At 42.2% G+C, this 25,197-nt stretch overlaps 1 protein-coding gene and 1 long non-coding RNA gene across 5 annotated transcripts in view; both read left to right on the top strand.

Annotated features, from left to right (window-relative positions):
• The window catches only part of PHACTR1 (phosphatase and actin regulator 1), a 308,888-nt gene that overhangs the window by 11,877 nt on the left and 271,814 nt on the right, over window positions 1-25,197 (top strand). For all 4 annotated transcript variants that reach the window (XM_032710975.1, XM_032711209.1, XM_032710889.1 and 1 more), the window contains exons 3-4: window positions 1,757-1,903; window positions 3,787-3,933. In XM_032710975.1, the coding sequence (XP_032566866.1) occupies window positions 1,757-1,903; window positions 3,787-3,933 (294 nt within the window). The remainder of the gene's footprint in view (window positions 1-1,756; window positions 1,904-3,786; window positions 3,934-25,197) is intronic.
• Window positions 8,124-9,585, top strand: LOC116799247. Its single transcript, XR_004361029.1, has 2 exons — window positions 8,124-8,419; window positions 8,493-9,585. It is a non-coding gene; the product is annotated as an uncharacterized LOC116799247 (long non-coding RNA).

The raw sequence follows: 25,197 nt of genomic DNA on the forward strand, positions 1-25,197 counted from the left end.
TGCTAGGTTAGAAATGAGCAAAAACTTGAAAGAAATCTATTTCAAAATAGAAAACAAGTAAGTTAGACCAGAAATAACCACTGCCTTCAGCAGTGCAGATTTACTTGTTTAGTAAACTACATAATGCTGCAAATTGAAAAATAGAGTGTGACAGCTTCTGTTAACTCATAGTAATTATATGCTATCATACCTAACACCTAAGTCAGCTTTTAGGCATCTGAAGGCTTCTGATTGACAGGTTTTATTTGAAATTCTAAAAAACTTTTAAAAGAAAGAATCACAGTTAGTAGGTTGCAGAATATGCACTTAGTCACTATCAGTCATGCTCTCCAATCCCAGTGGGAAAATACAGTTCATTTTTAGTTATTTGAAATGTGGTGCTTTACAAAAGCCCAGAGATAAAGACTGTTATGCCAGATAATATCCAAGCAGCAAAAAGCATGCAGGGTTTAGGCTCCTAGGCTCATATAGGATCCCTCATGAAAGTTTATGTAAATAGTCCTACACTAAGGGTACAGACTTTCTTTCCAGCCGCAATTCTCTTTCCAGTTATATATGAGGTGGAGGGGAAAGAAACGCACTGAGAAAGTACTTGTGCATGGTGCTCATGCTTTCAGTGATCAGCCAGATCCCATCTAGCATTTGTGATAGTCTTTATCTACTGAGAGAGGCAGTTGAGGCGGGTATACTTACAGAGGCTCTTCTGCTTGTGATTTGTAATTTATAGGCTCAGCGCCCAAAGCATTCAACAGCCACTCACAATCACATTTCACATAAAAAACACCTACATTAAAGGGACATTATCAAGGCTGTAAGGTCCAGTGCTAAATATTTGGGCAATGCCAAAATGAAGGTGGCCTCTGCAACATTAATTCAGTCTCCTAATACATATGTATTGTAGTATGGCTTCTAACTGCATGATGACACAGTAATTTTTTACTATCCTACCATTTGCTTCATCAGTACATGGAGTGGGCAGTGCTCACTTAATGAGCCAGTATTAAATATTTTGCTTTCTCCTCCTTCAGTGCGTGGTCCCAAGCTATTTAAACCATGTTCAGAAGACAGAAATCTTAATTTCCTTATGAGCTTTTCATCGGTGCTCCACTGAAGTATATCAATACTTTACAATATTAATGGATTTATATCTTCTTGAAATTCCCACTGAAAGAAAAGAATGATTCTCCCTGTTTCACAACTAAGAAAATAAGACATAAAGTGATCAAGAGCAAAAAGTAGTTCTTTATTTTGAGTGCCCAAGTCAAGACAAGAAGAAACAGAGTTTTAGAATAGTTGCTGTAGGCATCATGTCGTGTTCCAAGCACAGCTTCCACCAATTTCTGCAAATTAAGCAACCACTTATATACTTCCACTACTTAGGCATCACAGCCTTAAAAACAGCATTCAGGAAAAGAGAGATTGCAGCTGTTGAGAAAAGAGTGATTTAAGCTGCAAAAGTAGGAACTTTGAACGTGCAATCTGTGGCAGCAACAGAGCTATAACCTATGCCTTTGGGGCACAGAAGACAGCAATCTTTTCTTGGCATTATTCAGTGCAGCCCTTAAATTCTGTAGTATGTGAGTCAAGGACCTCACAGTAAACTACCTATTCTACTACCTGCTACAGATCCTCTGTTCCATTGAGTGATTTTCCTTCTCTTTTCTTTTCCTTTTGTTTTCTTTTTCTCCCTCTTCTTTCCCCTTTTCATTTCTCCCTTCCTCTGATATTCTCCTCTTCATTTGTACTTTCTTACCAGCTCGTCGGGCAACTCTTCTCACTGTGCCCACTCTGGTGACAGCAACCTCTGAGGATGACATAGACCGGAGACCCATCAGAAGACTCCGGTCTAAGAGTGACACCCCTTACTTGGAAGAAGCTAGGATCTGCTTCAACCTTGATAATGGTAAGACCACACCTTCCCCAAACATCATATGATGTTAATTAAAGACTTTTTTTTGAGATGCAGATGGACTAGATGGTATTTCCTCGTTCCCAAGTGATATGGTGGTTCAGCAGACATCCAAAGAAGTCATGGGAGTCTAACTACAAGCACCTGCATATGTATGAACAGGGATTCTTTTCAAAATTCTCCTGCAAGTACTAACTAAATTTTTTCCCCTGTTTTAGCCACGGTAAGCCAGTGAGATCAGAGCAAAATAGAATATATCTTACCCACTTCAGGCACCCAGAAACATGAAAGTTCTTGCGAACATTTACGAAGGGATTAGAGCTAACAGCAGACTTAGCTAATATTACAACCATGGAAGAACACCCAGCATGCCCCAAAACCTCTATAGGATTAACTGGCAGAAGTGCAACAGAAAACTCTTGATTCTGCAGGAACAAGTAAGAGAGCTGTCCCTCAAAATTCAGACCAGCTAATGTTACTATTGCTGCCTTCAGAATTACTGAGGCCTGGTATTCCTTCCCTGGTCTTTTTTTCTCATTGAGGTTGACAAAACCAAAAGATTTTGGAAGTAATGACAACTTAGTGACTTTAAGCAGGCTGGGGGTTTTTTTGTTTGTTTGTTTGTTTGTTTTTTTAAATACTGAATTAAACGGGACAAACTATTACACTCCCATGCATGTATCAGGAAAAGGTTCTTCACCCAAAGGGTGGCTGGGCACTGGAACAGGCTCCCCAGGGAAGTGGTCACAGTACCAAGCCTGTGTGAGTTCAAGAAACATTTGGACAATGCTCTCAGGCACATGGTGTGACTTGGGGCGTCCTGCACAGGGCCAGGAGTTGCACTCTATGATCCTGATAGGTCCCTTCCAAATCAGCATATTCTATAAGTATTTTAACTCTCTAACTCTCGCTTTATGTAGTCCTTTTGTGCTATCCCTGTATTTTATTTTGAAATAGCATTTTTAATTATTTACATTACACTAACATCTCAACAGTCCCAACTGAAACTGGAGCCCTAATGTGGCAGGCAGCCTACCAACCACAGGGTAAGACCATCAACATAAAGAGCTGATTACTAAAGAGAGAAACAGAGATGCCACAAAACGTGGTTCTCAGTGTGGAGATGGAGAACAGAGTCACTAATTTTTGCCTATGGTCACATTTTTCTCAAAGACCTGCTGGAGTATGAGTCCCATGTTTTAAGGGATGGTCGCTCTTAAATGCTGAGTGTGGGCTCCTCAGTCTCCTTGGCATTTTAAACTGCCAAGGCACGGTACACCATTCTGCTTTACATCATGGGGTTGCCCAAGGAAAGAGGGGAAGGAGGTGAAGGGATGCACCGTTAGACATCGCACCAAGTCTTGAACCAGCTGTGCTCTGAGTTTTGGGATGCCCTAGGCTTGAAGAGAGCAATCCGGGTTGCCAGGCTTGCTGCGCGGTGGCACCTCGACCAGCCAGGCCCACTGGCGGCGTGTGGCACCTGCTTGGAGCGGGGGTGGGGAGGGAACCACCTCCGCCGGGACCCTCCCCTGGGGGCGGGAAATCCCCTCCGCCGGGACCGTGCCCGGGGGCGGGGGGCAGGCAGGCAGGGCTGGGGACAGGGGTCACCGCTCCGTCCGCCTGGAGCGAAGGCGGGTGGGACACGGCGGGGGCAGCGGGCAGGGCCGCCGCGGCCGCTCCCGTCCGCAGATCCTTAACGGGTTTTCCCTGTCTCTCCCCCTCCCTCCCCGCGCTCCTTTCTCCCTTTCCCTCTCTCCCTCTCTCCTTCCCCGTCCTCCCCTCCCCCTCCCCGCGCCTCTCTCCCTCCTCCCCTCCCCTGTCTCCCCCTCCGCCCCCTCGTCGCCCGGCCGCCCCGCGCCGCCGCTCGCCCTCGCCAGCTCGCCGGGCCACGCTGCTCACCGTGCCCACATTAATGGCGGCATCTTCCGAGGAGGACATCGACCGCAGACCCATCCGCCGCGTCCGCTCCAAGAGCGACACCCCCTACCTCGCCGAGGCCCGCATCTCCTTCAACCTCGACACAGGTGAGAGGCGGCCCGGCCCGGCCAGCGGCGGGGGCAGCAGGGAGGGAAGGGGCCGCCCCCACCCTCCTCCCCCGCCAGCGCCCACGGGCTCCCTGGGCTCTGCCGCCCGGCCCTGCCCAGGTGCCCGCGCCTTCGCACCTCACCGGCCTCCCCCAGCCCTGCCCCGCTGGCCGGCTCCCCCTGCCCCGCGTCTCTCACCTGGGTGAGCCCGGTGCCGGCTGCCTTTCGCTGTTCAGCCCCTCGAAGCCTCCCCTCTCCCAGAGCGCCGCCCTCTCGCCCTGCAGAGCGTCGTGCCGCATCCCCACAAGGCTCCTGCTCTGCCCCTCCTCACCAGGTTCTTCTGGCGTCCCTCCTGGAGGCGCTGACCTTGGCGTTTTACAGTTCTCTCCCTGTCTCACTCTTTGCCTTCTTCCTCTGGTGGGTTTGTGCCTCAAAAGTGCAAGGAAACTTGCACCTGCGTTGTCCACTTTTTCTCAGTCTCCTGAGTTCCCCCGTTGTCTCAGGGTTGCCTTTTGTGACTCTCAATGGGTGTAGAGCCTGACGCTTTCTACCAACACATCTCCAGCTCCCCACATTCACCTCCTCCAGCCTGTTATTGGGATGAACCTCCTGCAGTTCTCTAACTGACCTTCCCGTCCCCTTTCTCCACTGCTGCACCTTCCTCTGTGCCGCTTCTTCCTCATGGCTCCCTTGAGATTTCAGCCATCGCCTTCACTTCATCCTGCACATGATGAAACTATCCTGTTTCTTTCCTACTAGGCCTGTGGTTTTCCCCTCCTTCCCTGACCTTTTCTTTCCTTATGGGCTCTGTCAACAGCAAACTACACCAGAGGTTACTTGCTTTCAAAAAAGAAGGAAAAGAAAGTTCTTTCTTTAATTCTCTGCACCAAACACCAGACTTCCCCTCTTTGGGAAGGGGGGGAGCGTGAGGAAGGATCTGTAGCCAGCAATACTGCAACCTCCCTCATGTCCCAGTAGTAGCACACAAAATGACCCAACTGTGTAACATTCTTTGATGCTGAGCTTGTCAGATCACTGCCAGCTGTAAAGGGAAAAGAGCTGCCTCAGAGTTGCTGCTTGCCATGCTGCGGTCTCCCCCATCCCTCCTCCCCTCTTTCAGCTGGCAGAAAGTTGAAGATGGCAGATATGCGTTTTCTTCTCCATTTGGGGGTAGAGCAGATTCCCCTTCCCTTCCTGTTATCCCTGCTGCAATTACACCCTTGGTAATGGCTGATATGCACTTTGGTTTTACCATTGACAGAACGGTTGGTTACATTGTATGGCGGGTCGTTATTTCTCTCTGATCATGACTTTTAAAAATTACCAAACCATAGGTAAGTTGGGTGGCATTTGAGGGCACAGGTTGAAAGACCATGCCAGATGCCAGGTTTCAGCTCCGTAAAGAACTGGGAGTGAAAATAGAAAGAGCATCACCATGCATAAGGTGTAAATAAAAAAAAGGCTGTGTATGATTATTTGACTGCTGAAATAACCCTGCGTTGACTTGTGTTCTCACAGGTAATGTTATGACACGTAGTTATAAATAGGTAAACCAGTTAAGAGCAAGGCACCTTCAGATCACCTGGTGCCTCATATCTCTATGCTGAGCTAGACATGCTGTCTTTGCTACAAGTCCCAGAGCATGTGCAAGTCTCTAGGTACCTCTTTCCTGCAATCCACCAAAGAATTTGATAATTACACTTAGCTTCTTTCTGTTCCTCTCCTCCCCCTGGCTCTCTATAATTTGTGTCTTTACTTGCAAACCTGGGAATAGAATTCCTTAAAAAGAAATAATGAAAAGAAACAGTACTGGTATATCAAGAAATATAAATGAAAAATGTTTTAAGTAGTGCAAGTGTGTGTTTTCATTAATTCATCTGGCAGTGAGTAGTTTGGAGCTCAAAAAAAAAAAAATTGCTTAGCAACCAGTATTGAGTGAGTGAGCCAAAAAGCAAGTGAAACGTGCCACTGATACCCACTTCATTTCTGAGCTGTTGGGTTTACGCTTATGTTTGCTCAGAAAGCTCAAACTAAGAACTCTCCAGTCTGAGGAAAAAGCCATTAAAAAATGTGTTTAGCCCCTTTTGCTCACACTTGATAATGCCGTGCGGCTCAGGGTTTCCTTTTGAATCTAATTGTTTGTGAGGTGCAGTGTTCTTGAATTTATTTTTTTAGCTCTATGCGTGGGGAAAAATACCACCCTGTTTCTAAACCGACCAGGTTTCCATTTGCAGTTTCGTTGCTGGTGTCGTTGCTGCCGTGCCACGGAGGGTGCCAGGTCGCTCCCGGTGTCCCGGTGCCCTGCAGGCGGAGGGGCCGCCCGGGAGCCCGCGGGCGCTGTCCGCCGTCCCCGGTGCTGAAGCCGCTCCGCCGGGGGTGGAGGCTGCGTGTCCCGCCTTGCCTTGTTCTCCTTCGCAGTCCATGTGAGCACAGGGGTGTGTGTATTTCTTTGCCTGCGCAAGGGGAAAGCGGTAGGACGGAAGTAAAGCTGTTTCTTCAACCCACGGATGCAGTCGGAACTAAAGTGACGCTTGGGACGCAGGAAAAAACCTCTTCCTTACATGCTTATCACTTGCTTTCCGTTTGGTGCATTCCATATCTACAGCTGCTGTTCAACCACTGCTTACAGAGCTATTTTTCCTACAGCTGGTACAAGTCAAGCTGTGTTCCCCAGTCATTGTCTCCTGTGAGGACATGGTCAGAGTGTGGCTGTAGATGCAGCTGCTTTGCTGTATTGGAAGTTAAAATCCACTTTTATTAATGAACCATAACCAGACGCAGTGAATACTGCTCTTCTCCACTCTTAATTACAACCACTAGTTAAGAACTATCAGATTTTTATCTACTTCAGCTGTAAGTCATAATTATACCATTAGTGCTGTTATCTGTATTGTTGAACAACTGAGAGATTGCATACACAGAGTCAATTACACAATTTGGGTATAGCACATATTTGGTCTGGGTTTTTAAAAAAACAGAATTTGTAAGTGATCAACAGTGCAGCTTCTACCCCCCCCCCCTTGTATTTTGATTATACCAACAATTCTGCTTTGTTTGATTTTTCTAAAACATTTCAGTTTATTATGTTTGTTTCTAATATTGATCAATTAACTCACAATTATTACCTAGCATGAGTTGACTAATGCTGTTCGATTAGTTTTTCCTGGTACGTTTTTTTTCTGCTGGTGTTCCCAGACTGGTTAAAATACCAAGTTGTTTTCCAAACTCAGGGTTATTCTCCCTACTATTATACATGCGCAAATCCTATTAATCTGAGTTATGTGCTTATATTAAGAGGATAATTCTTCCCAAAGGATTCAAATTACCTCTTCTGCAAAAATTAATGTAGCTACGTAGCGTCGTAAAGCCATAGACTGGTATAAATTCTTTTTTGCATATTTGATACTAAATCAGTCTGCATACAGAAATTAATTTTTAATTTTCTGAACAACTTCCTACAGTGCAACACTAGAGGAATGGGGAATGTGCTCTCACTTTCAGGTAGTTATCTTTTGTTTTCTTTATTATGATTAGCAATCTGGCATTGCTCCATCTCTTAACATCCATCTTTGGCTTTTCTTACATATCTTCTTAAAAGCAGTTTTCAGATTGTCTTTCTGACTTTCTGATTCAGGCATCTAAAAGGTAATCCAAAATTACTTCTGAACACTTGGGCCTCCATCTGTCCAGTAGCGTAATCCCTTTCCTGGTCCTGTGCCAGCTGACAAGTTCAAGTGTTTTTTGTAGGTTTTGACCTATTACAGGTTTTGACTGATTTCTATTCATCCTCTTGCAAAACATTGTACTTTTAAAATGGCAAGGCGCCTTGGGTAGCTTTTGAGCTTGATAAATTGGCAAAGAATAGTTCCCAATAAGGAAATAGACCACTTAAAAACTCCCTAAATGTTCCAAGGTGTGTGAGCTTTTCTTTTGCCTCCCCCTTCATGCAGCTGTTTGGGAAATCCCTGTCAGAATTTTATTGATGTTTGTGTTAGGGGAGGAGAGGCTATCTCACTGAGTTGATCTGGTCAGGTTCTCTTTAGCCCTTCAAGTGTTAGCCATTATTGAAAGTGTTTCCATATATACTCAGATACTCTTACTCCTCCCTAGCCAAAAAAGATGAAGCTTTGTACTGCAACCCTTTGCAAAGCTGATTCTAGCAGACTGGCCTCTTGTTAAGTGGTGCAGGAAGTTGTCTTTGTCTCAGCTCCACAATCATTCAGGGAGGTCACTGAATGTCAACCTTTGTTTGAACAAGGATGATTGTCTACTTATTTAACCTCGGAATGGAGACTCAGGGAGAAAGCAAGTCAATGCCTTGGAGAAGGTGTAAGCCCAGAATGACTGCAGAAGCTGTATGAGGGGTCAGCAAAGAGGGGATTTTCCTTCAGAAAGAATATATTTAGCTTCCATGCTGTGAAATGAGGGGAGAGGAGCTTTTGAATGTGAATAAATCCTTCCCACCCTGACTTAAAAGTGTGTACCAGTGGTGAACAGAAGTTAGAGGAGTGGCCAGTGGAGTGCAGGAGCTGAGCTCTGCAGATAGAGGGGGAAGAGAGGTGGTGAACAGAAGTTAGAGGAGTGGCCAGTGGAGTGCAGGAGCTGAGCTCTGCAGATAGAGGGGGAAGAGAGGTAGTGACAGATAGGACTCAATAGAGATGGTGCAGCCCCTGTGTTAGCTATGGAACCCAGCTGGCTCACTTGGCCCTGAAGCGTAGCACAGAATTTTAGTGTACTGAAGTCACTCAGTAATCTCACTGAAGTGTCTGGATCCTCAAGTAATTTAAGTCATTTGTTGACTTCAGCCGGGGATCTAAGTCAGACTGTAGAAGTACACATCTCTGCTCCCCTTCAGTGATGAAAAATCTGTTTTATCTCTTTGTGGTATGGAGCCACATGTTCTTGTGGAATGTGTTCTGGGAAAGAACTGAGTGGCTCTACATAATTTTGCCATGTGTACAGAAGAAAGGTCTAGAAAGGCAAGTGAACTTGGTACCGTTTACTATTCTTAAGTGGTGACGAATAAATCACACTGGGGAGAGGAAAAAAATCTACATCAGCCTGTGTTAGTGCTACTGCAAGCAGAATTAATTCACAGGGTGTAAAGAGGGAGGAGGATGCTGGCAGAAACTGCTGAATGGCTGAGACAAATGTTCTTGAGCTGGGAAATGTTCGGCTGTTTCTGTCATGTAGAGCTGGTGGGGGAAAGCCAGGACACAAAGGTTGACTGTTGGTTTTATATGCAGGAACTTTCCTGATCTGAACGAGGCACAAAGTAGAAACCCAAAGCTTGTTACATTTTCACTGTCCTGGCACCTTCCACTCTGGGCCCTAGTGCTTCTTACAGCCATCATGGTAGGCTGCCTTACTGTTACTGTTTGTATCACTGTGTTTACTCCATCATCTAGCTTTACAGCTATGCAGAATACTTTTCAGGGAGTAAAATAATGCATAATTTTCCTTTCTAATGGAAAGATAACATTATTGGTGTATTAGCCTCATACGTGTTGATTTGTTTGGAAGGATATATTTTTTATGCAGTGATCAAGGAGGACTTCTTGAACTTTCATATTGCCACTGTGTAAAATAAGAATATTTATACATTTAGGTGGGTAAATTGTAAATAGGTGAAAATAAAGTGAAATGACTTGACTGGATTTTCTGCAGGAAATCTCTGTCACAATAATTTTTAATTTTCTCCAAAACCCGTCATTTGATTTAAAAGTCTGTTTTGAAGTTTCTGAGTTTGCCCGTGGTCATCCTTACATATGATTTAGTGCACTAACCCAGTTAATCATCTCTGCAGTCATTTGAAATGTTATCACATTTGGAGTTGTGTTGTTTCTTTCCTGTTTACCCAGTGTATGTGTGAATATATCCATAATAAAATACTCTGCATGGTTTCATGATATATGAATAAATGATCCCTAAAACTATATAAGAATTTCAACTACTTTGGATTTATGGACCTCACAGATTAGAAATAATGTTAAAAGGGTAATCTGAAAGGCATATTTAAATTTTTTAAAATTCTTTCAAATTATGGTTGCTTTAAGATTTCGCGTAGAAAAGATTGGGCTCAGGAGAACAGGGAAGAGAGAAATATGCAGTAGTTGTCCTTCTAATATGTGTAGGAGGTTTTATTTCTTTCTGGAGAAAGATTAGTAAAAATGCATGCATGGAAAATTTCCACTTTCTTGCTCTGCTCTAATCACTCCCTCAGATTATTGTCATGGAGATCCTGTCACACTTCGGAAGCCGAATCACGGGTTTTGGCAAAGCATGTTTAATGCCTTTATAAAAGGACCTGAAGAACTGTCCTCCTTTGCCATCAAGCGTTACCTTACCAAACCTCGTGCCTGCACTTTAAGTGAATGATGACTGTTAGTCTTAATGCTGCTTAATTTGGAGTACAGCTGGAGATCGGATGTGTGCCTGTCACTCATTTCCTGGCTGTTTTCCAGTCCTGGGAGCATGAGTACACACACCAGGAAAAATGAACATCCAAACTGAAAGCCACCCATCGTGTGGCAAGGATAAGCCATTTGAGATAACCAGCCCTTGCCTGGGCTAAGTGAAGTGGCTGAAAGCACCTCTGTATCAACAGGGTAAACAGTCTGTTTTGAGAGAAGAGATCTTAATAGCAACTGAGGCTTTAACTCTTATACTTGACTTTGGAGATCTTTGATTTAAGACTATGACCTTCACTGAGTGCCAGACAAGTTATCCAAGTTCTTTGAAAGGGGAAAGATGCCTCTGCTTCACCAGCTGTCATCCAAAACCAATTGTTTATGCAGCCCCTTTAGTTAACAAATATAACTGAAGGCAATTTGAAGGAAAAGCATAGTTAGTTAAAAAGATGGAACTGACAAGAGAAAAATTATATAAGATCCATTTCTCTGAATGCTGAAAGTTTTGATGTTTTAACCAATCTAGTGGCACTTCACATATGCACCAACTTTCTGTGTAAGGGGGCAGCTGATACCCGTGTAGTCAATGGCACCAACATTGCTGTGGAACAACTGTGTCAGGAGATAGAAGGAAGGAAGGTATCTCCTTGCTTTGGGATCAGAATATGCAGACCTGATGCCTCTTACAACTGCCTGCAGTATGTGCGATTTTAAGGCTGCTGTAGTGCTTCATTGTTAACCTGGCTCTTCAAGAAAACTGATGCTGTGAAATTTGCCTGAGTAAGAAGTTTTCTCTATGTTTGCATTTTGTTCAATGAGCTTGTTGGGTTAACACAACCTAGTTTATTCCTGCAAGCTGGTACACTGAAAAATACTTTTATTTTTATTGCTTTATCAGGAACCATAGTTTTCTTCTTGGAATTAGATCCTTAAGGAAAATACATTTTTCCAAAACTTCAGATAAATTGTCAGAACTAGCAACGCAGTTCAGAATTGTTAGCTGTAAAATTTAGTAAAAAGACAGACCTAATTCCCAGTAACAGGTATAATTAGCTTTAATTCTTAATTACTCTGAGTCAACTAATTGGTTTCATTGGGACTACTGACAGTAATACTCGGAGTTAGGCATGTAAGTGCCTTCAGAATCAGTCTTAAAGTTTGTAAGTTTTTGCAATATGACAAAAGTCATTAGTGCAGAAAGAATGTCCTGAGCTGTCTGTTTTCAAATATAAAATGTCAATGTTAATAAAATATGGTGTTATTAGTGGTTATTTCTTGTGCTTATACTTTAGACCATAGTATCAGTGTGAAATGTTATACTTCTGTAGCAAAATAAAACTTGTCTGCCTTCATGCTTTCTTGGTGATGAATATTCGTGACAATGTATCTCTTGTGGATAAACTGCAAAAAATGTCAGTTTTAACATTTTCATCATATTAATGTGATGTATTACGTTGGTAATACATTTTGTTGATATAGTCCACTAGAAATGTTTTCTTCTTTCCGAATACTGTTAGGGTAAAGTTATTTATAATCATGCAATAACCATTTTTAATCATGCAATTCTGTTGTCTTCATTTAGAATGCATCGATGCTCTTGTTTTCTATTGATATGCTGAGGCTACAGCTTGACCCTCAGTGTATGGCTGCCTTCCCTAGGTTTCATTGCAGAGCCAACGTTACTGAATATTTAAAAGAATAATTATTGCTTTACTGCAGACTTTATAATAATTTTCATATCTTGAAAATATAATCTGTATAGTTCAATCTATATAAATGTGAATATGTTGTTCGAAGAAGAATTTAATGAGTAGCAAATTCAGCAAGAAAATAGGGAGGCAGAATTGAAAAATTAAATGCCTATGTTTCTTGTGCACTCCAGATTCACTGTGGTTTCATTCTGGTTATGAAGTACCTAAGATGGGGGGGATTACGAGAGGTGTTTGCATATACTTGTGTTTTTATATACTGTATGGACACATGCTGTTTTAACTAAGATGGATAATAACTGCAGGGCATATTTTAGTTAATCAAAAAATTCTTGCTATACATAATTTATGGTGCAATATCATTTTTACGATTGATGCTTACAGTACTTGGACAGACAGACATCTGGTTAATTGTTTATAAGCAAATTAAATACTTTATGTATTATTAAAATGAAATTTCATCAGGGCTAAATCTAATTCTTTGCTAGAATGTTGGAAAGTCTGTTAAGGTCTGACTCAAACTTGATGCCTCAAACTGGGGAAGACCTGTTTTGACTGTGGCACTTGCCTGCCTGTGTGTGCTTACTTCTGTTCTGTGGATAAAAGAGTAAGGAGTCTACTGACAGATTTGAGAACTGACTGGGGTGCATGCCCTTGGGAAAAATGTTCCTATTTTCTCTCAGTCGGTCAAGTGTTACAACTGTGTAAGCCATCAGAAACAGTGTTAGGTTAAAAGTGCCTCTTTTAGGCTAGTCGCCTTTTGCTACAGCTTTGCACTAAGCCTTAGGAATCTCTCTCAGAACAGAAAATATACCCCCAGTTAGGATGAAATGAGAAATTAAGAGTTATATTGCAATATTCCTTGAGAAAGAGATTACTCCCATCTGTAATGGTCCTTTGTTTTCCTTGCTGAGATCACAATAGTACAGTTTTCGTACATAACTTTTTCTTCTGCTTAATTCTCTGTTGTCTCGCACCAGGAAAGTGCTGGAAACAAATGCAGAGACCTTGACGTGGCTGTGCTTGATGCATGAGGCATCTGTAATGTTTGGAAGAAAATGGCTCTTCCCCATGCTCAGCCTCAGTTGCGGGAGCATGTGTGCATAAAGGTCACGTTGTGCAGTCTGCTGGGGAAGGGCTCTGTGGTTGACTATCTCTTATGTGCTCTCAGCTTCTGCCTTCTGTGGGGTTTTGTTGTTGTTGGCATCTCTCTTTTCCTGTCACCCTTTCCATTCTCTGGTGTTTATCAGGGCTACAGCAATAGGCAGCAGCAATATGTTGGCCTGCAGTTTCTTGAAGTCTGCCCCTACTGTGTTGGGAGAGTTGCCATACCAGCATTTGAAACTGTAAGTGGAAACTAGGACTTTAAATGATCACCCTGCATCCTCAGGGCCTCTGATAAAGAGCTAATAATCCACACAGTGCCTCCAGGAACCCATTTAAGGCAATCATTCCCCAAAGCGATCATCGCTCCTGCTCTCTGCCTAGAGAGTGCTCTTCTGGTTGTTGTGGGTAAAGGTGGTTTATTGAAAATATCGAGGTGGAGAGTTAGGAATAAACTGCATTAAACTGCTAATAAGCAGTAATTGTTTATATTTAAAGCAATTTGGCATGTTCATCCATTCATGGACAATTTAATTTTGTCTTACCACTTTTTTTGTTCAGCATTCCTTATGACTTATACTACACATCAAAGTTCTTTTTAGATTTCATTGGTGTGCTGAATGTTTTTACAAAAACCTCTAAAAGTATTTTTTCGAAAATTGCTCTTTTTTTAAATTAATTTTTTCACAATTACTTACTAGGTTAAAAGAGCCAAAAATAAATGAAAAGCAGTTGATCATTTTAATTTTCTCTCTGTGGAAGCATGGCAAAATCTTGAAGCATTTCAAAACTAATAATAAAAAATTAACCAGGGCTAACTTATTACATGTAAAATAATAACCTATAATTAATTATAAGGCAAGAAGAAATCAATAAGGCTCAATCTGTATTTGAGTCTTATCTCAAGGCTTGGAAGAACAAACTGTTCTGTGAGATACCTTTGATAAGATTGCTTCAAATAATATTTTTCAGAACAAATGAGTTGATAAATTATATTTATTTAAAAAAAAAAACAACAACAACAACAAAAAACCAACCAACAAAACAAGATAGGCATCACTGAATAACCTTGGGGTCTAACCTTGTAAGCTTTCCCCTCTGCAAGCAGTGTGTGTAACAGCTCTGTCAGTCCTAAAGGAGACCCAAGGGGAGAGTGGCAAAAATGTTTGATTGGGAAGTATCGTTACACGGATGGAATACAGCTTTTTCCTTACAGCCTTCGTGACATGATAGTAGGAAGCCAGGAGAAAGAATCACCAAAATTAAGGCAACACAGGATATGTGGTGTCATTAAAACATGGCAGGGCTTACTAAACTTAACTGCTCACAGTTAATGCTGCCCTAGGCGCGGAAACATGATCTTAGCAGGTACCCACCTAAGTGACTGTATATATATGTCTAGAGGTGTGTGTCAGCTGCCTGAGAAGCGTGCAGGGACCATCTGTTAACCAGCAGGATCTTAAAAGGCTTAAAGTGAGCAGCAGAGGGATCACTCTAGAAGATGTGCAACTTGTTCTTTCCATTATGCAAGTCAGTGGCAGGTAGATCAGTTGGGAGCAGTGATAAGTTCCTTCAGGGTAGCTGTTTCAGGGTGTGTTTTTTCTGTAGCTTTTGGCAACAGTTACTAACATTTGCAGCCAGTTGTGATTTTAAATAGTGCCTCTCGTTGAGAGGGAGCAAAATCTGGGACCTGTTTGCTGAGACACATCCTGCTTTTAAACTTCTTTCTTCCCTCTGTTACTAAAATAGAACATTGTATCAGCTATGTATCAGTGTGGTGAATAAGGAGCCAGTTAGCTTTCCTTAAAGTCACAACAGAAAGATTATTATCAGCAAGAGACAGAGGGATATCCTGAGAAAGTGAACCTAGTGGCAATAGTAGACATAGTGAAATCCAGAGCTGTTTTAGCAAAATATTATTCAAAACATCTGACCTCCCATGTAGCTTTTTGTTACTACGGTAGAACACGTTTGGTCTTTTAGGTTCACTTACGTGAAACTATGGGATTATGTTTATGTGTGCAATAGAGCTTTAGTGTACCACAGCCACTAGCATACATCCAACTTCCCTTGTTGAATGGTACATTGGGTTTGCCTGTTTGCCTATGGGAACTGACTGTTTTATCCCTTTTAGAATTTTACACTGGATTTAAGGCAGAGTTTTAAAGTGGATTAAGCAAGGAAATGTAGGTTGGATCTTGAAGAAGGTATTCTCAGCAGTTTAGACCAACTTTCATGTTTTGATTTAGCTGGTTTGCTATCTTAGAAAAAGATCCAGGACTGTATATAAAGGAGCCCCTCATCTATTTGTTTTATTGGGTGGAAAGGGTAATAGTCCTGTTGTTCACAGTGTGACCTCTTAACTAATACATCATCCAAGGAACACAAGAAGATTTCCATTGTCCTTCCCCTGTCTTCAAATGTGCCCTAAGTCTCCAAGATAAGTAATCTTCAACAACTGTGTATGTCCTTTGCGTGAGGAGGAAGCTCAGAAGACGTAGAAATGATGTAGAAGGAAAAGATTAGAATGGTAGTGAAGAGGACCTGTATTGTGTCTTTCTTCAATCACTCTGGCCTTAATAAGTAAGCTTAATAATTGTATTTGCCAACAATTTTTCCTTTCCAAATTTTAAGAGAGATCAAAACATTTTCTGGAAAGAGCTGGTATTTACAGAATAGGGGGGGAGAATAGCTGAAGTGGTTTCATTCGTTAAGATGTATTTCTTTCCCTGAAAAGAAGATTTTTGGACTGAAGAAAGATGTTCCTCTGTCCTAGAATTGAGTGTACTGAGGTTTTTTTCTGCTTACTGGGATTTAGAGGACTGTGTTTTGTAAATGCAGCATCTCACTTTGCTTCCCACAGAACATTACCAAACCAGATTCTATAAATGTCTATGCAAGTGTTTCATGTGAGCCAAAGATATTTTTTCTTGCTAGATCTTTTGCACCTTGCTGTACAACTGCATAGGTGTTTATGTGTATCCTTTAGAGTTTCTATTCTCATCCATAAATGAAAACCTCGAGTGCTAGTCTTCCTTCTGACAAAGATCTCTGATGCTTTTCCCTTAGGTATCCCCTTCCTTAATTCTGTGCCATTCTGTGTGATAAGGGGGCTGCTTTCTCTGAAGGACTTATCCTACCTTCTGAAGTCTGCATCACAGTCATCTTTCTTTTGAGATTGGAGAACTGTGAAGAAATGAGTTATTTGTGACAGAGTTTCTCTGTACTGGTCTTCATACTGGCTAAAGAAGTGACTACAAAAGGCAATAAAGGTTCTTTTTCAACACTTTATGTACTGAGTCAACAGTACCCTGAAGCTACATTGGCCTCAGAGCAAAGGATTAAGCATACATCTAGTGCAGAGGACTTTTTTATGTCATTGTAGTATCTCGTTCCTGCACTTACATAATTTATCCTGTGAGGATTACAATGATGTGTTTGCTTTTAGATGCACCTCACCTTTGAAACCTTTTCTGGTATCTTCAAAAATTCAGTAAAAGGGATGTCTTTGTAAATTCTTTCAGGCTTCTTTTTCTTCCCTCTCCCCCCAGGAAAAGGATACAAAATATGAGCAGGTAAGTTTCCTTTTCATGAAGTTCTGTAATAGTTCACAGTGGCTTGGGAAAAAAAAACATTCAGAAAAATAGATCTGACTGATTTCCTGTTCATTTAAATAATGTGTCTATCCTACAGCCCTCTTATATAATACAATTTTTAGTCCCACATGGGTAAGGAGTAGTTATCTACAGCTCTGCTTACTTTTTATGCTTTATTATAATGAATCTCCCAAAACAACCCTTAAATGGTTGCAGGGTAATTAAGGTTTGCTGGTACAATGGTAACTAGATTCTATATTTAGTTAGTTTCTCTGTAAAGTAGAATTGCTGCATCATATTTGAAATACTCTTCAATGATATTAATGAAATCTGTCTTATAGGAGCTTCAGTTGGATGATCAGTGTGGTTAGTTATTTAAATTTTCTGCAAATGTAACTTCTATTACTCAGATAAACCAACTTCTGATAGATCAACATTACAGCATCCTTATTCATAGAAGTACATATTCTGTTGCAGTTCTGTAATTAGCCACGGGAAAGAACTGCTTCCTTATAAATGACTTATTGTGACTGTGGAAGGACCCAGCTCAGGAAAGCACTGATGCATCAAGATTCATCATTAGCAAACATCAGAAGAGTGTTCCTGAATCGGTCTCTTAAGTTGCAAAGGAAAATCTGCTCTGTGGTAATCATTGTAGAATCTTAGAATGGTTTGGGTTGGAAGAGACCTTCAAATATCATCTAGTCTAACCCCTCTGCAATGAGTAGAGACATCTTCAACTAGGTCAGGTTGCTCAGAGCCTCATGCAATCTTACCCTGAATGTTTCCAGGGATGGTGCATCTACTACACCTCTGGGCAACCTGTTCCAGTGTTTCACCACACTCATTGTAAAGAATTTCTTACTTATGTCTAGTCTGAATCAACCTTCTTTTAATATAAAACTGTTTCTCCTTGTCCTGTCACAGCATGCCCTGATAAAATGTGTGTACCCATCTTTGTTATAAGCCTCCTTTAAGTACTGAAAGGCCACAATAAGGTCTTCCCCAGAGCCTTCTCTTCTCCAAGCTGAAGAACCCCAACTCTCTCAGCCTTTCCTTATAGCAGAGGCATTCCATTCCCTCTGACCATCTTTGTGGCCCTTCCCTGGATCTGCTCCAACAGGTCCCTGTCATTCCTGTGTTGAGGGCCCCAGAGCTGGACACAGTATTCCAGATGGAGTCTCACCAGAGTGGAGTAGAGGGGCAGAATCACCTCCCTCAGCCTGGGGAGGGAGAGAGCTGGCCATGTTGCTGTTGGTGCAGTCCAGAAGGCTGTTGGCTTTCTGGGCTGTAAGTGCACATTGCCAGGTCATGTCCAGTTTTTCATCCACCTGTACCCCCAAGTCCTCCTGCATCCCCCAGCCTCTATTGATACTTGGGATTGCCCCGACCCAGATCCAGCACCTTGCACCGGGCTTTGTTGAACTTCATGAAGTTCCCAAGGGCCCACTTTTCAGGCTTGTCTGGGTCCCTAGTCATTTCAGCACCTTCTTGCTTTGTCTTTATGTTTCAGGAAACAGTAAACCAACACCAGTCTCTGTAAAAGCGTTGGCAGGATGTGGAGCAGATGATTCTCATACATTCCTCTTAGGACTTTTGCATTGTCTTGGGAGGCACAACAAAGACCCTGAAGTGCTGGCACACCTCTTCAGAATGTTTTGTGATTCTACAAAGTATCATATTTAGAACCATGCTGTGTCCATGCATAGAAATATGTAGGGAACAGACTTTGGAGAGAATGGGGAAGACTTCATCACATCAACTCAAATAGTGGTTCCTGCTGCTCTCACTCATTGCTGTTCTTTAGGGCCTGAGTTACTGTTGGGTCAAATTAGGTTTGCTAGATCAGCCTCTTGGAAATCAAGGTCACATATGTGTATGTCTGGTGTGCAACTAATATTCATCTGGGTTGTCCCAGTTTTAGGAGTGCAGGAGTGTTCCCTGGGTCTCTCATCACAGTATACCGTTGATTTTTGTATAGCCTCTTCCACCTGCCTTGAACTGCTGGCCCACACAGCCTCATGACAGCTCTCAAGTTAGACAGGTTTATGGTTGCCAGATGTGTTGGGCTTCTTGTGGTTTCTGCGGTTTCTCTATGGGAAAGAACCATTTGCAGGTCTTTCTAGATCTGAAGCAACCCAGTCAGAGCAGTAGTATAAGCCTGTCTCTGGATACCTGTAAGTCTGCATACTATTCTCTGCATTCGGAGAGCATCTTCACAGATGCATGGACAATCTGACACATCCAAGAAAAGTGTATATTTCTATTTAGAAAAAACTATATCCCAGGGAAAGCTACCCACCCCGGCCTTACTACTGTCCTCAGGATGGCCTCTGGGAAGTAATCACAGCTGACCTCATGGTGCGTGCACCAAAAGGAGACTTTTCTGGTCTGATGAGAATGCTGATGTGCTATAAGCTTTGTTGTATTAGTACACTGGTGCACTAACAAGGTGAAAAAAATCACTTTCTAGTGTTCTAGTGTTTTTCATCCTAGAGGTGCTACCAGATAAATATTGATTGACTATATTGAAATATTAGTAGACACTGGTGAATTAGATGGATCCTCAGTTGATACTGAGGGAGTGAATGAATTCTGAGGTCTTGTACTGTGGCCCTGAGCTCTTGTTCTCTGTAGTGTTTAAGGGACAGTTGATTCAAGTGGTTGTTATTGCTGCAGTTTTTTAATCATTTCAGAACACATTGGTCGTCCTCACTGAATGGTTAGCAAAATAATGGACCAATGGAATCTCTATGGGTCAGGGAAACAGTTTCCTTTTTGGTCATTTGAAGTGCAGGGTGATTACTTCATTTCCTGATCCACATCTTTAAATATTTGGGTCTTTTGAATTTGTGGAAGGGAGCAAAAGAAACAGATGTAACAGCTAGCAGATGGGTCATTTCATTGGGCAAATGAAGAGCCTGGAAGCTTAAACCTGTACAGCAGTGAGAATAGGCTTTGGATTTTCCTAGAACAGGCTTACGAGTGAATGGTGGTAGTGATGGATTCTATTTTCACCGCTTCTGTATTTTTTAGAATAATGTGACCCAAATGATGTCCAAAAATCAAAAAGCTCCTAGCAAGCAGCTTATTTGAAATAAATGGAAAGGTGTGAATTGTTCTCCTGACAGGTGGTTGGTTGCTTCAGTCTGGGCTTTGTACCCAGTACTTAGAAACTCCATTGTAGCTTTCATGTGGCAGAAAGCTTACTTTGATGTGTGGCCTTTCAAAATCTTATGAAAGAGCCCAACCTACTCCCTAGTTCGACAATGCCCTTCGCTGGGTGACCTCCATGTAGTTTTGTTAATTGCATGCTTTCGTGGAAGCACCCTAATGTCTTGGGATTTTTGGCATGGCCTCTGTTGGTTTGTTTGGCTGAAATTGATAGAAAATGAGTGGAAAGTATGACAGTCACACTTGTTCATTTAATTCTTGTCTGCTGGCTGCCATGTATCTACTGGGAAGTGGACTTCGTGGGTAGAAGGACTTGGAGGGATGAAGGAGGAATCTAGCACAAATGGTTTGTCACTGAAGGATTAAATAGAAAAGCTTAGCTGTGAAAAATGGACTATCTTCTCTCTTAAGCCTCTTCACTGTCAGAGACATATTTTCAAAGCTTCTAAGCTCGAAATATTAATGCACTTTCAAAACTATGTATATTATTAAAAAAATAAATAGCAGAGGTCAGAATTCCAGCAGGTTTCCTTTAAAGTAATAATGACTGTCAGATTACACATTATCTGGCAGTTAATGGAGTAGCAGGGGGCCTAGTACTAGAATCTTAAATGCCAAAAAATGAAAAAGCCAAATGTTGTCACAAATACTCTGCACTCTGGAAAAAGATGAAGGCGAAACTGAAGGTCTAAGCTTTGCCTTCATACTCAGGAACTCCTTTTTCACAGAGAGACTGCAGTTACTGGAGAGATGTGAAGGATAAGGTAATATTCCATCTGAAGAAGTATGACAGATTCTAAACTTAAGTAATTATCACTAATCAAGAGATTACAAAATTGCTTTTATTCTTTGTTTCTTTTTGTCTACTGTCATGGTTTGAGGTAGCCCAAATTCCAATTCCCTAGCTCCATCCCCCCTCCCACATCTCAACCCAATGTGAGATGGGTTTTTTTTTTCCAGACAAAACACAACCAGACTCAGAATGGGGAAAGGGAATATATTACAATGACTATACAAATAAATACTACAATACATTATACACACGACTACAACTATCTCTACCATGACATAAGTATTTACAATGGATCAGATCTCTTCTCCCCTCCAAATAAAAGTCCAGGAGGGAAAGAAGGACAGATCCCTTCCAGTCTCTTAGGGCAGCAGCTTCTTCAGAGTAGCAGTCACTAAGCAGCAGCATCTTCTAAGGCAGCAGGCTCTCTCTGTCTCTTCTGTTTCTTGTAGCAGCTGATAGCTGGATCTCTGCCAGCACACACGAGGGGGGGGGGGGTATCCCCCTCGGCCACTCGTCTCTCCAAACGAGTGGTCTTCCGTGGGCTTCGTCACCCCAGACAAGGTCGTATCACCACGTCATATCACGAAGCACAGGGGGTCTTCGTGACGGTCTGGTATCTTCAGGAGATTCAAGCTCCTTGCAGGGCCTCTGTGCCCTGTCTCAGGCTGCGAGCTTCTTTGTAGCTTGCAGCAAGGGAGGGCCTCAAGGCCAACCTCCCACACCGTCCTGGCTGAGCTCTCAGGACGTCCGAGCTTCTCAGCTCCTCTCTGCAGTGCATGTTGCACTTCAAGGCTCTTTCAAGTAAGAGTCTATCAACTTCCTCCTTCCAGGAGGTCTCAAAGGAGTTTGGGGGGTCTGGTATCAGTTCTTACCCCCAAGAACTCTGTAGAACTCAGCTGCTGACTCTCCTTCCCTCAGGTCTCCTTCCAGGAGTCCCTTCTCTGGTGCTGCATGTCTTTGTTGCTTCTTCGGTTCAGTTCTGGCTGCTGCTTTCTCCGGCCACTGCCACGGCCACTGCCCACGATGGAGAAAACATCTCCCAGCATAACTATAGGCACCTAGCCCAGCATTATGCTGTTCCAGGTCCCCACAGGCCCCAGCTGGGGCTGGGGGGCCAAAGCCCCCCCTGTGGGGCTCAGAGCCCCTTCCTCGTGGCTCACAACATGGCCACCTTCTTCTAACCCCTCAAACTACAACTCTTCTCTTCTGGTCTGGTTGTGATATGTTTACATTTTTTGCAGGAGCGCTCATTGGACAGAAATTCAAAACTTCCAGGGGTTTCCACCCCTTGGGGTCTACCACTTTTCTTATCCTCTGGGGGAAAACGAAGTCCAAACCACTACATCTACCTTCTAAATTTTTAAGGTACTCCTGCTCTGATATTCATAGAACAAGTTAGCATCTAAAGACCCAGAACAGTAATGAAAAGAAGAAAAAAATAACCACCTGTAATCATCAGATTTGTAATTTACAGTTACCGTCATTTAATGTAATGTGAACATTTAAAAAAAAAAAAAAAAGCTTGTGGGGAGGAAAAGGATGAAAAAAAGGGAGGAAAACTCTCACCTAGAGCTGAGAACATAGAGGTTTTTTGCTTACTTTACTGCTGTTTTCATTGAAAAAAAAAAAGATAAAGGAGGAATTTTTGTATCAATACTGCACAAACTGGTTTGTTATGTGAATTATCACAAAACTGGTAATCCTCAAAATTTCATGCTTTATGCTGAGTCCAAAGGTAAGACACTCTGAGTAGCAGCTACTGGCTGGAGCAACCCTCTTTACTACACACTCACTACAGTGAGACTACACAGATGATAAGGGACTGCAGAACCAAACTCTGCCTTGAAACCCAGCTCTGATGTGCTGTTGTCCTGTCTTCAGGAAGGTGAAAGGGAAAGGCACTCAGCAATGTGCCTCCCAGAGCAGAAGGCCACTGTTTCATCTTTCTGCTTCATGGGGTGAGAAGACCTGTTTTCCTGGCGTGGTCAGTCTGGATCCCACTGAGCAGTCATCTTTCTGCTGGGATTTGTGTCCAGCTGGGGTAGATGTCTAGCCCAAGGACCATTAAGGTCATTTATGTGTCTCAGAGCCAGCAGTGCTCTACTCACATGTCAGGGAAGAAATCTGCCCTTCAGGGCTTCCCTGCTGGGATGCCATTCTCTGCTGCTGCCAATGTGGAGTTATCTCTTGAAGAGACAAGAATATTTGTCCCTTAATATTTGTCTTAAAAGGACCAATGCTTCCTTTCTTGTTTAGATCTGTGTCAATGAGTAAGAACGCCTGTGAGCTAAGCTATTGTAAACCCAGTGAGAAGGACATGTAAATAATGCAAGCCCTTGTGTTAAAATTATCAGCTTTTTTCCACCCTCTACCTTGCTGATTTGTAGGTAAGATTTGTCAGTGGGTGAGGTGGTTGATGGATCTGTTTGGGCTTTTACTGGGTAATCCAGAATGGGGGATAACAGTGCATCAATTGCACTTGAAGCTGAAAGAGAATGAAGTTCATGCATTTTTCAACCTGGTGTAAGTACTTTCCAGTGAATATCAGCGGTCCTTCTGAGGCCCATAGACTTTGGCATCAGCAGGATCCTGCTCTGGCTTTCTTCTGAGTGCAGTTCTTAAGCTGTCTCCATGGAGTTTTGTTTCCTGTTGGCAAGTAAAGTGACTGAAAATACAGTTAAATGATCTTTATGAGCATCATTTAAATTCTCTGTATTGTATTTGAATACTGATGCCTGGCCAGCACTGTGCTGTTCTTTCTAATTCCTAGTTCTCAGCTAGTGCACACATAGTTTCATGTTACTCTGCCACCTTTCAACTCCTTCGTCTGGAGGCTAAGGGATGAAAGCTGAAGTGGTGAAGACCCCAGTCACATCCATTCAGCTGCTGCTAGGCTGGAAGAGGTCAATGTAACATGTTGATTCTCCTTACTGCAGAAATTAGTGACATTCTAGGAGAGCCCTAGTGTACATACATAGAATTAAGTTTTTATGATTTAGTCAAGGATAATCTGAAGTGAAGAGAGAGAAGACAGAGTTTCAAACCACTCATCGTTCACCATCTCTCAGACCAGTAGGGTTGCCAGTTAAGAGTGCTGCCTTTATCTATGGTTCAACAGCCTTGTGAATGAAATAGGAGCCTTTACCCTAAGGATAAGCTTAAAACGTCCTTGAGGGTAGGGGTATGCTGCATTCATTTGTAGGTGATGTGCTATTGGCTTTTGGGGTTTCCTTTGGTCTTGCTGATGTATGGTTCAGCTAAAACCATTGTGCTGTTTCCTATGTGTCTTTATTACTTGGTAAAGTATCATCTAACCATCCCTGTATTTTATTAATTTCATGCTTTTCTTTTGATGATGCTTCATAAGATAGGTAATGTTGGATTCCACTCCATTGCCGTAGGAAAGTAGTACTCAATCAGACAAAAGAAACACAGAAAGAATCTCTTAAAACTGGGATTTAATCTGCTGTTTTGCTGTACAAGTGTATCTTAAATATGTGAAAAAATATGCTCTCATTCGTACATTCACCCACACCCCCAAATCCTTTCCAATTTATGGCCCTATTCCTGAAATGGCATTTCTAGCCTTAATTGTAGCTTTTAAGAGAGACAGAGCTGTTGAGACATTGCTCCAGCTAGTCAGGGTTTCTACTGAAAAGCCCTTGCTAAATAAGAGTTCATTTTAACTTCATGCAGTGTTTCTACCCTGCATCACATCTGATGCTTGAGTTAACTGTGTGGAGCGTGGATGATTTTTTTGTTATTCTGGAGTTTTGTTTGTTATACTTAGAGTGCCATAGAGACATGAACTTTTAGGAAATTCTTTTTCTTTTTGAGGCCCACATTCTGGGAATTAGTACTAAACTAAGTACCCTCTATTTCATTATTTCAATTGTATAGACTTAATCAGACCTGAATATATCTGCAATGGAAGAGAGTGTCATTTTGGAGAACTGTTCTAGAGATCAGAAGGGGAAACCTACTTTTCTTTACAAAACCTCTGTTTAGAAAAGAAGTGCTTCCCTGTTACCAAATGCAAACAAGTTCAGTACCACCATCTGCTGTAGGTGTAGCAGATCCAGTATTAAGGAATGCCTGTGTGGCCATTCAATCAAATAAGATTAGTCATATATTTAGTGTAATTGGACATTTGTGGTAATGCGTATTGTTGATAACTCATACTGACAGTAAGCTCTGAAAATATCAACCTGAATGTTTTCTGACAAAACTTTCCATGTGGCAAAACATACATTTGCCTGTAGTTATTTAAATATTGATGTGGTGTCCTTGCGTGACTTCCTGGAGCATAGTGCTGTTTTATAAGCCAGTGATCTAAAAAAAAAATAGATGCATCTCTTGTGAAATGAGTGTTGAATGCCTTACATATACTTACATTTCTTTATATATATTTTGTAGTGCTTGTTGGACCTCCAAGGATGTCTTTGAATTCTTCCATTTATTTTTTCTTAATCTGAAAG

The sequence above is a fragment of the Chiroxiphia lanceolata genome, chromosome 1 (genome assembly GCF_009829145.1).
Source record: "Chiroxiphia lanceolata isolate bChiLan1 chromosome 1, bChiLan1.pri, whole genome shotgun sequence".
Taxonomy (NCBI): domain Eukaryota; kingdom Metazoa; phylum Chordata; class Aves; order Passeriformes; family Pipridae; genus Chiroxiphia; species Chiroxiphia lanceolata.